Source organism: Rhinoderma darwinii, chromosome 3, assembly GCF_050947455.1.
Source record: "Rhinoderma darwinii isolate aRhiDar2 chromosome 3, aRhiDar2.hap1, whole genome shotgun sequence".
Classification (NCBI taxonomy): domain Eukaryota; kingdom Metazoa; phylum Chordata; class Amphibia; order Anura; family Rhinodermatidae; genus Rhinoderma; species Rhinoderma darwinii.
Genome location: NC_134689.1, coordinates 289,499,817 through 289,511,830, shown reverse-complemented (window position 1 = coordinate 289,511,830; position 12,014 = coordinate 289,499,817). Strand labels below are relative to the sequence as shown.

Here is a 12,014-nt window from a genome sequence, read left to right as displayed (position 1 = left end):
GGGCTTGCTTTTTGCGGGACGAGCTGTATTTTTTATTGCTACCATTTTGGAGTACATGCGACTTTTTAATCAATTTTTCTTCCATTTTTACAAGGCATGGTGACCAAAAATAAGCACATTGCCATTGTTTTTTTTAATTTTTTTTACGGTGTTCACCATGTGGTATAAATAATGTGATATTTTATAGTTCAGGTCGTTACGAACGTGGAGATACCTATTATGTATATTTTTTTTTCGTTTTTTTTATTCTAAGGACTTCATTGGGGAAACAGGGCGATTCTTGTTTTTATTACTAAAAAAAAGGTACAGCATTAGAGACATAAAAAAATATTTTTTTAATGTCTTTTTTTTTCACTTTTTTGTTTAGTTTTATTGGGGGACTTGAAGGCTTCTAATCGCCTTCATAGTACACTGCACTAATTATATAGTGCAATGTATTACAACTGTAATTTTTTCACGGAAAGGCAACCTATGGGTATGTTCACACAGGGCGGATATGCTGAGTAAAAGTACACCGCTTATCCGCCCTTGAGTCCACAGGGCATTCCAGCTGAAAAACCGCACTAGATTGTACATAAAACAGCAGGTTTAACCCCTTTAGGACGCAGCCTGTTTTGGCCTTGTGGCACAGCCGATTTTTTCAAATCTGACAAGTGTCACTTTATGTGGTAATAACTTGGGAATGCTTTTACCTATCCAAGTGATTCTTGTTTTCTCGCGATATATTGTATTTTATGTTAGTGGAAAAATTTGCTCTATAAATTCAATATTTATTAGTGAAAAACACAATCATTTAGAGAACATTTGCAAAAATTAGCATTTTTCTAAATGTAAATGGATCTGCTTGTTAAACACACAGTAAAACCACACAAAATAGTCACTAGTTAACTTTTCCAATATGTCTATTTTATGTTTGCATCGTTTTTTGAACGTCCTTTTATTTTTTTAGGACGTTACAAGGTTTAGGACTTTAGCAGCAATTTCTCACATTTTCAAGGACATTTCAAAAGGCTATTTTTCAAGGACCAGTTCAGTTCTGAAGTGGTTTTGAGGGCCTTATATATTAGAATCCCCCAATAAATCATTTTAAAAACTGCACCCCTCAAAGGATTCAAAACAGCATTCAGAAAGTTTCTTAACCCTTTATGCGTTTCACAGGAAATAACTCAAAGTAGAGGGGAAATTTACAAATTTCATTTTTATTTTTTTTCTGAAATTTTTTTGTAATACATTTTTTTCTGTAACACAGAAGCTTTTAGCAGAGAAACACAACTCAATATTTATTGCCCAGTTTTTAGAAATATCGCATATGTGGCCCTACTGTCCTAATGGACCGAAACACCGACCTCAGAAGCAAAAGAGCGCCTACAGGATTCTGTGATGGGCTGAATGTATACACCGTTCACAACTCACATACAAGAATGGTGACTATCCCTTATAAAATGCTTGAGGAGCACAGGAGAAATACAGCAGGAATGAAGCATACTCGAGATGGTGAAAATACCTGGAAATAAACTCTTCCCAATCATATTTAAATTTCTAGTAATAAATTAGAATATTGCACAAATATAAAAAAAATATTTGTGCAATAAATATAATACATCATACACCACCAGGATATATAATGTGTCCATAATTCATTTACTACATCCATTTTTTTTGGCAGTAAAGATAAATCAGATATTATTTAAAGCGTACCTCCACTTTCTATATGCAGAATGGCTGCCAGCATTATAAAATACAGTAACGCTGGTGACCGTTCTGTATACAGGAGCCATGTAGATAAGCAGAACGCTCTGTCTTCAACTGCAGAGTTATGAGCCGCTGGCAGCTCGGACTATACACAGTCCGGGCTGCTGTTAGAAGCAGAATCACTAATAAAAGTTATTTAGAAAAATTATTCTAGTGCACACTCCTGCACTATTAAGGTATGTGCACACGACAACGGCAATTACGTCTGAAATTACGGTGCTGTTTTCAGGAGAAAACAGCTCCTGAATTTCAGACATAATTGCATGTACTCGCGTTTTTCGCTGCATCTTTTTCGGACGCAATTTGGAGCTGTTCTTCATTGGAGTCAATGAAAAACGGCTCCAATTACGTCCCAACAAGTGTCCTGCACTTCTTTGACGCGGCTGTAATTTTACACGCCGTCTTTTGACAGCGACGCATAAAATGACAGCTCGTCTGCACAGTACATCGTAAGACCCATTGCAAGTAATGGGCAGATGTTTCCAGACGTATTGGAGACGTCTTTTCAGGCGTAATTCGTGGCGGAAAACGCCTCCATTACGCCTGAAAAATGGTCGTGTGCACATACCCTAATCGTTTTTCAGTGAACGTGGAGTTACCCTTTAATTACTAGGTAGATGAATTTAAAGGCTATGTAAACCTTTTGAATGTAATATTTGGAGCCGTTATTCATTGACTCCAATGAATAGCAGCGCCAATTACGTCCGTAATTGACGCGGCGTTCAAGCGCCTGCACATGCCGGTACGGCTGAAATTACGCGGATGTTTTCAGGCTGAAACATCCCCGTAATTTCAGCCGTTACGGACGCCCTCGTGTGAACATACCCTAAGGTTCATCTAAGCCTGGTCTGTGAAGTCCTTAAATGTTTGTGATAACAAATTACATTGTAAATTGGTGGGAAAATACCTCTTTCAGAAGGAGTAGTGGGTTCCATTTCTGGACTACATCATTATAATGAGAGATGTGAAATTTACAAGGCATAAAGAAGAAAATGCACCCCAACATTTGTAAAGCATCTTCTCCCGATTATGGAAATATCCCATATGTGGTAATAAACTGCTGTTTGGATCCACAGCAGGGCTCAGAAGGGAAGGAGCGATATTTGGATTTTGGAGCGCAGATTTTGCTGGATTGGTTTTCAGTTCCATGTCGCGTTTGCAATGCACTGAAAGGACCAAAACAGTGGAAACACCCCAAAAGTGACCCAATTTTGGAAACTACACCTGTCAATGAATTTTTATAGGGGTATAGTTAGCATTTTGACCCCACAGGTTTTTTTGCAGAATTTTGTGGAATTAGGCCGTGAAAATGAAAATCAACATTTTTGTCCACTTTTCTAGGAGAAAAAGCACCACAACGTTTGTAACGCAATCACTCCCGAGTATGACAATACCCCACATGTGGTAATAATAGTTTTTTTATTAGAAATTAATTAACCTTTGCAGGACTGATCCTTTTTTGCTTTTCCATTTTAGTTTTTCATTCCCTGCCTTGCAAACGCCATAACTTTTTTATTTTTCCATCAATAGAGTGGTGTGAGGGCTTATTTTTTGCGGGAGGAGTTGTACTTTCTATTGACACCACTTAAGGTACCATCTAATGTACTGGGAAGCCGAAAATAAAATTCTTTGCGGGGTGAAATTGGAAAAATCTGCGATTCCTCCATTGTTTTTTGGGTTTCGTTTTTACTGCTTTCACCGTGCAGTAAAAAAAACAACTTAACTTTAATTTGCGGGTCAATACAATTACAGTGATACCAAATGCATATAGTTATTTTTATATTTTACTACTTTTACAAAGAAAAAACTATTTGTTAAAAAAAAATAGTTTTGTATCAACACATTCTGAAAGCCAGTTTTAATTTTTTGGTCGATTGAGCGGTGTGACTGCTTATTTTTGGCGGAACGAGCTGTAATTTTTATTGGCACCATTTTTTGGTACATACAACGTTTTGATCACTTTTTATAGCATTTTATTTATAGCTAAGGTGACCAAAAAACAGATTTTGGCGTTTTAAATTCTTTATTTCTTACGGCGTTCATTATGCGCTATAAATGCTAGTTTACTTTATTCCGCGGGTCGCTACGATTACGGCGATACCATATGTATATAGTTTTTTTAATGTTGTGCAGCGTTTGCACAATAAAATCAATTGTTTATAAAATAATTTTTTTTCTATCACCATATTCTGAGAGCCATAACTTTTATTTTTCAGTCAAAAAAGCTGTGTAAGGACTTAGGTTTTTTTTTCCGGGACGGGTTGTAGTTTTTATTGGTACTATTTTGGGGTATCATGCGACTTTTTGATCACTTTTTAGTCTATATAACGTTTTCATTTTTTTCCTATAATAAAAGACTTATTATAGGAAAAAACACTTTTATTTTTACACTTTTTTTTTACTTTTTACACTTTTTTGTTTTTTTACCTGCAGCACTGATCGCTGCTAGAATACATTACACTACTTAGTAGTGTAATGTATTCCAACTCTCAGTGTTCTAACAGTTCAAAAGTTCAAACGTTTAGGGTCACTTTCCTTATTTTTGAAAGAAAAGCACAGTTTTTTTCAATGAAGATAACATAAAATTAATCAGAAATACACTCTATACATTGTTAATGTGCTAAATGACTATTCTAACTGCAAACATCTGGTTTTTAATGCAATATCTACATAGGTGTATAGAGGCCCATTTCCAGCAACCATCACTCCAGTGTTCTAATGGTACATTGTGTTTGCTAACTGTGTTAGAAGGCTAATGAACGATTAGAAAACACTTGAAAACCCTTGTGCAATTATGTTAGCACCGCTGTAAACAGTTTTGCTGTTTAGAGGAGCTATAAAACTGACCTTTCTTTGAGCTAGTTGAGATTCTGGATCATTACATTTGTGGGTTCGATTAAACTCTCAAAATGGCTAGAAAAAGAGAGCTTTCATGTGAAACTCGACAGTCTATTCTTGTTCTTAGAAATGAAGGCTATTCCATGCAAGAAATTGCCAAGAAACTGAAGATTTCCTACAACGGTGTGTACTACTCCCTTCAGAGGACAGCACAAACTGGCTCTAACCAGAGTAGAAAGAGAAGTGGGAGGCCCCGCTGCACAACTCAACAACAAAACAAGTACATTAGAGTCTCTAGTTTGAGAAATAGACGCCTCACAGGTCCTCAACTGGCAGCTTCATTAAATAGTACCCGCAAAACGTCACAGTCAACGTCTACAGTGAAGAGGCGACTCCGGGATGCTGGCCTTCAGGGCAGAGTGGCAAAGAAAAAGCCATATCTGAGACTGGCTAATAAAAGGAAAAGATTAATATGGGCAAAAGCACACAGACATTGGACAGAGGAAGATTGGAAAAAAGTGTTATGGACAGACGAATGGAAGTTTGAGGTGTTTGGATCACACAGAAGAACATTTGTGAGACGCAGAACAACTGAAAAGATGCTGGAAGAGTGCCTGACGCCATCTGTCAAGCATGGTGGAGGTAATGTGATGGTCTGGGGTTGCTTTGGTGCTGGTAAAGTGGGAGATTTGTACAAGGTAAAAGGGATTTTGAATAAGGAAGGCTATCACTCCATTTTGCAACGCCATGCCATACCCTGTGGACAGCGCTTGATTGGAGCCAATTTCATCCTACAACAGGACAATGACCCAAAGCACACCTCCAAATTATGCAAGAACTATTTAGGGAAGAAGCAGGCAGCTGGTATTCAATCTGTAATGGAGTGGCCAGCGCAGTCACCAGATCTCAACCCCATAGAGCTGTTGTGGGAGCAGCTTGACCGTATGGTACGCAAGAAGTGCCCATCAAGCCAATCCAACTTGTGGGAGGGAATTCTGGAAGCATGGGGTACAATTTCTCCCGATTACCTCAGCAAGAATGCCAAAGGGCTGCAATGCTGTAATTGCTGCAAATGGAGCGTTCTTTGACAAAAGCAAGTTTGAAGGAGAAAATTATTATTTCAAATAAAAATCATTATTTCTAACCTTGTCAATGTCTTGACTATATTTTCTAGTCATTTTGCAACTCATTTGATAAATATAAGTGTGAGTTTTCATGGAAAACACAAAATTGTCTGGGTGACCCCAAACTTTTGAACGGTAGTATATATATATATATATATATATATATATATACATACACACACACACACACACACACACACACACACTCACACACACACGCTACACATACCCCCTCCAGCTCCCTTGAAAGGGGACACTTCCCTTTACACTGGACAATTATGTTTTATCTGGTCGATGTGTGTGAGAGTGTAACATTTGAAATCACCGTTGTGTGCCAGGACACAATGTTTGGAAATACTTTGTAGGAGAAACTTTTTGTGACAGTTGGATCTGTGTTTATTTAACCGACAGTGTAATGGTTGGATGGTTTTTCTTACATATTGAGTACTAGTATAGAAAGCCTGTTACATGGGTTTGCTAGCAAAAGGAATGCAGTGGTCTGTTAATATATATAAATGCCCCCCATAGCTGCCCCCACACAGTATAATGCTCCCCATAGCTGCCCCCACACCATATAATGCCCCCCATAGATGCCCCCACACAGTATAATGCCCCCATAGCTGCCCCACACAGTATAATGTCCCCATATCAGCTCATCCCACAGTATAATGCCCCTCATAGCTGCCCCCACAGTAAAATGCCCCTCATAGCTGCCCCCACAGTATAATGCCCCTCATAGCTGCCCCACACAGTATAATGCCCCCCTAGTTTCCCCCACACAGTATAATGCCCCCCATAGCTTCTCCCATAGCTTCCCCCACACAGTATAATGCCACCCTTAGCTGCCCCAAAACAGCATAATGCTCCCCATAGCTGCCCCCACACAGGATAATGTCCCCACATAGCATAATGTCCCCCCTCCATCCCATACACAGTATAATGCCCCCCTCCCTCCCATACACAGCATAATGCCACCCCTCCCTCCCATACACAGTATAATGCCCCCCTCCCTCCCATACACAGTATAATGCCCCCTCCCTCCCATACATAGTATAATACCCCCTCCCTCCCATACACAGTATAATGCCCCCATATGTACGGACCAAATAGAAAAATAATAACATACGCTACATACTTACCCATACCCGTACCCACGACGGGTGGATGATCCTTTGCCTCCTCTGCACTGTGCTCAGTGTGCTGTGAGCGGCTTGGCAAAGGCAGGCGCGATGTAGTGACATCATCGTGCCTGTCTGCACTGAGTCACTCACATCACACAGATCAGAAGAGAAGAAGGATCCTCCACCTGGCGGGGGAACGGGGATAGGTAAGTGTATATATTATTATTTTTCTATTAGGTCTGAACATATGGGGGCATTATACTGTGTATGGGAGGGAGATGGGGGCATTATACTGTGTATGGGAGGGAGGGGGGCATTATACTGTGTATGCGAGGGAGGGGGGCATTATACTGTGTATGGGAGGGAGGGGGGCATTATACTGCGTATGGGAGGGAGGGGGGCATTATACTGCGTATGGGAGGGAGGGGGGCATTATAGCTCCGACACTAATCACTCACATATCCTTCCTCAGTCTTATGGCTGTGGGCGGAGCTAAGTGGCGGTTGGGTTTGGGCGGAGCTCTATGTGGGTGGAGCTCTAAGTGAGCTTCGGACACCACGTCCTTCTTGGTTATATAATAAATTACAGATGCAATTAAATGTTTGATCAGTTTGGTGTTTAGAATAATCTATTCTGTTATCACAATCTCTTCTCTTTAGGCATTTACCGGAATAACTCATCAGGAAAAGCAGAACTGCGTTGAGGTAACATGGTAATCCATTGGGTAACTTATTTCTTATTTACAGCTGGGAATTCCTCCTTTAAATTCACCTTTTTATATTATTATCAGGACATGACATGGAGGTACCCAAATTTCTTGCCCTGCAATATCTCTCAGCATAATGCTTGAGCTATTTGCAGTTAATGCAGTGTATTGCTCACATAGCCTGTGTCACAAAGGGTCTGTGGACCCACTGGGTCGTACCGCCTTGGTGGTAAGGCAGCTGGCCAACAGGGAGCAGGTGAATGTCTATAGTTCTATAGGTACCTGTGGCCGCTCAGACAGCAGCAGGGCAGGCTCGGCTGGGACTTAGGTAGCAGGCGGACGTCAGGCGAGGTGAAGCAGGTCAGACGTGGATGCAGCACAGCACGACTTTGGCACAGCACAGTGCTAGACCAGGAAGGTATGGATTGCTAGGAACAGGAACTGGAAACAAGTATAGGGACAGGGACTGGAGCCAGGGACTGGAACAGGAAACACGCTAGGAGGCCATCACATAGACAAACCATAGGGAACACAACAATGCTCAGGCTTAGAACTAGGGTGCTGGACCCCTCTTATATTCCAGGGTACTTATGGGTCAAAGTTCGTCCATGAGGTCCGGTGCACGCGCTGCCCCTTTAAGAGTGGGCACGAGCACGCGCACCCTACGGGATGCGGCAGAGGTGAGTGGACGTGAGCGCTGGCGTCTCCTGAGGAGGAGGCTGGGGCCAGCGCTTGCCGAGTCGTGGCTGCGGCTGTCAGGGGGTGGTTGGAGCTGACAGCCCGCAGCCACGGACATTACAGTATCCCCCCTCTTATGCCCCCTCTTCTTGGGACCAGAGCGAGAGAGAAACTTCTTCAGAAGAGTAGAGGCATTGAGGTTCTCCTCTGGCTCCCAGGACCTCTCTTCAGGACCAAACCCCCTCCAATCCACCAAATAAAAAAGTCTTTCCTCTCACTCTCTTGGTGCCCAAGATCTCCATGACCTCAAAGATGTCAGAGGGGCTGCTGGAGGCAACCGCAGGGCTGGGAGTCTTGGAATAGCAGTTCAGGATCACAGGTTTCAGGAGGGAGACATGGAAGGAGTTGGAAATCCTGAGGGTAGGAGGCAGCCGAAGCTTGAAGGACGACAGGGTTGATCTGCTGCAGAACCTCGAATGGTCCGAGGAACGTGGGGGAAAATTTACATGACGGGACCCTCAGTCGGATATTCCTGGACGACAGCCAGACCTTAGTGCCAGGAAGGAACCGAGTAGGCTCTCTTCTCCTCGTGTCAGCCTTCCGTTTCATGCGGTCCACTGCCATTAGGATGGAGGATCGAGTCTGCTGCCAGATCTGCAAAAAGTCTCTAAATGTGGAGTCAGCTGCAGGAACCTCGGAAGTATCAGACACCGGGGGAGGAATTTGTGGGTGCTGGCCGTAGACAATGCAGAAGGGTGTATTCCTAGTAGACTCGCTGGTGTGATTATTGTAGGAGAACTCCGCCCATGGGAGCAGCTGCACCCAGTCATCATGCTGCTTGGAGATGAAGTGGCGTAGGTAGTTCTCCAAAATCTGGTTGATCCTCTCGACCTGACCATTAGACTGAGGATGGTAGGCAGAAGAAAAGTACAACTTCACGCCAAGAAGTCCGCAGAGGGCTCTTCAGAACTGAACCCCCTGATAATACACAAAATGTTGCGGCAAGCCGTGCAGGCGGAAGATGTGTTGGACAAATAACTTGGTCAACTGAGGAGCAGAAGGAAGACCGGTCAGAGGAACGAAGTGGGCCACCTTTGAAAATTGGTCCACCACCACCCAGACAGCACTGCATCCAGCAGAGAGAGGCAGGTCCATGATAGAGTCCATCGCTATATGCTGCCAGGGAGCATTGGGCACAGGCAATGGCTGGAGCAGGCCAGAGGGTCTGGAGTGGATGGCCTTGTTGGCTGCACATACAGCACAGGAAGAAATGAAGTCCACAATATCCTTGGGCAGAGTGGGCCACCAGAAATGACGAGCAATCAAATCCCGGGTCTTGCGTAACCCCGTGTGACCTGCCAGTCTAGAGGAGTGACCCCAGCGGAGGATTTTTCCACGATCAGCCAGGCGCACAAAAGTCCTCCCTCGAGGAATGACCCCAATTTGCAGGGGATTGACCGAGACAATGCAAGATGGATCAATAATGTTCTGTGGACTCTCAATGGAGTCTGTTGTCTCGAAAGACCTGGACAAGGCATCGGCCCTCACATTCTTGTCGGCCGGGCGATAATGAAGCTCAAACTGGAAGCTTGCAAAGAACAGTGACCACCTGGCCTGACGAGGGTTCAGCCGTTGGGCCGTATGGAGGTAGGTCAGATTCTTGTGGTCTGTAAAAATCAAGATCGGATGAGCTGCGCCCTCTAGTAGATGTCTCCACTCCTCCAGAGCCAATTTGATGGCCAGTAATTCCCGATCCCCAATCGAGTAGTTGCGTTCTGTGCAAGAGAAGAGCTTGGAGAAGTATCCACATACCCTTGACTTGCCCTTGGGACCTCTCTGGAACAGGAGTGCACCAGCACCGACAGAGGATGCTTCCACCTCTAACGAGAGCCGGCAGAGAGAGATCCGGATAATGGAGGATAGAGGCTGACGTGAAGGAACTCTTCAGGCTATTGAATGCGGACTATGCCTCGGGAGTACACACCTTGGCGTTCATACCCTTCTTAGTAAGGTTAGAGATGGGAGAAGTCAGTGAGGAGAAGTTCAGAATAAGCTGCCTGTAAAAATTAGAACATCCCAAAAAGCGCTGTATGGCCCTCAAGCCTTGAGGGCGTGGCCACTCCAGGACAGTCTTTACCTTTTCAGGATCCATCTCGAGGATTCAATTCGAGACGATGTAGCCCAGAAAGGGTAGAGCATCCTTGTCAAATACGCACTTCTCCAACTTGGCGTACAGACGATTCTCCCTTAACCGTAGCAAAACCTGACGGACATGTCTCTGGTGCGTCATAGTATCTGGGGAGAAAATCAAGATGTCATCAAGGTAGACTACAACACAAACATAGAGGAGGTCATGGAAAACGTCATTCACAAACTCCTGGAAGACCGCGGGAGCATTACACAGGCCGAAGGGGATTACTAGATACTCCTAGTGTCCATCACGGGTGTTAAATGCAGTCTTCCATTCATTACCCTGGCGAATCCGTACTAGGTTGTAAGCCCCATGCAGGTCTAGTTTAGAAAAAAAAATTGCACCACGTATATGATCAAACAGTTCGGAGATCAGTTGCAATGGATATTTATTCTTCACCGTGATCTGGTTGAGACCACGGTAGTCGATGCAAGGATGAAGAGAGCCATCTTTCTTTTTGACGAAGAAGAACCCAGCTCCTGCCGGGGAAGAAGACTTTCGTATGAAGCCAATTTCTAAGTTCTCTTTCACATAGGAGGACATAGGAGGACATGGACAGAGTCTCTGGCAAGGAGAGAGGATATACCCTACCACAGGGTAGGGATGCACCAGGAATCAGTTCAATAGGGCAGTCATACGCCCGATGTGGGGGCAATGTCTCCGCCTCCCTCTTGCTGAAGACGTCCGAAAAAGCAGCATAATGACCCGGCAATCCTGCCAATGTCCGAGGCAGAGAAGACTGAGCCGAACGAATCTGCACCAGGCAACGACCTTGACACTCAGGGCCCCACTGGAGAACCTCTCCAGAATTCCAGTCCAGAACTGGGGCATGCATTCGGAGCCAAGGCAGGCCCAGCAACACAGGGTTATTGGCTTTGGGCAGGACATAGAAAGACAGAAGTTCGGAGTGAAGGGCTCCCAATTACTGAAGCAACTGTCAACGGGCTCTCCAGAGGGGTAGTGGGTAATTGCAGAAGGTCCACCAGATCTCTTCGGATGAAATTAGCAGCGGATCCAGAGTCCAGATACGCAGGGACTTGATGCATTCTCTCGCCGGACACTATGGTCACAGGTATGGACAATTTAGACGGAGGTCCATCTTTACCCAAGGTCATCAGTCCAAGCATCCCTAGGTTTTGGGATTTTTGGGAGCATAGGCGCACAAGATGACCATCGAGACCGCAATAAAGACAGAGTCCAGATGTGCGTCTGCATTGTCTCTCTTAAGTAGATAACTTACACTGGTCCATCATTTCCGAATTCTTAGGAGGATCGACATCGGGGGACAGCAGGGGTTGCTGCAAAATAGGAACCAGACTAGGAAGGGCTCCCTCCCGTTGAACCTCATGGAGGCATTCACGTATCCGTATATCAATCCGGGCAGACAGAAGGATGAGGTCATCCAGGGTAGATGGCAGATCCCGGGCGGCAAGTTCGTCTTTAATTCAGGAAACACGTGGGTTAATACTGCCAAGAGGTGTAGACTGAGGATCCACATTGCCAGGAGGTGTAGTAGGAGGAACGGCAGCTTGTGCCTCCTGCCGACGTGCAAGAATGTTCAATGCCTGGAGGAGTTGGTCCTGTCGAGACCGGAGGTCCAGCAA

At 44.2% G+C, this 12,014-nt stretch overlaps 1 protein-coding gene across 1 annotated transcript in view; it reads left to right on the top strand.

Annotated features, from left to right (window-relative positions):
* The window catches only part of FAM227B (family with sequence similarity 227 member B), a 428,344-nt gene that overhangs the window by 87,115 nt on the left and 329,215 nt on the right, over positions 1–12,014 (top strand). Inside the window, exon 6 of the mRNA XM_075858036.1 lies at positions 7,495–7,539. Coding sequence (XP_075714151.1) covers positions 7,495–7,539 — 45 coding nt within the window. The remainder of the gene's footprint in view (positions 1–7,494; positions 7,540–12,014) is intronic.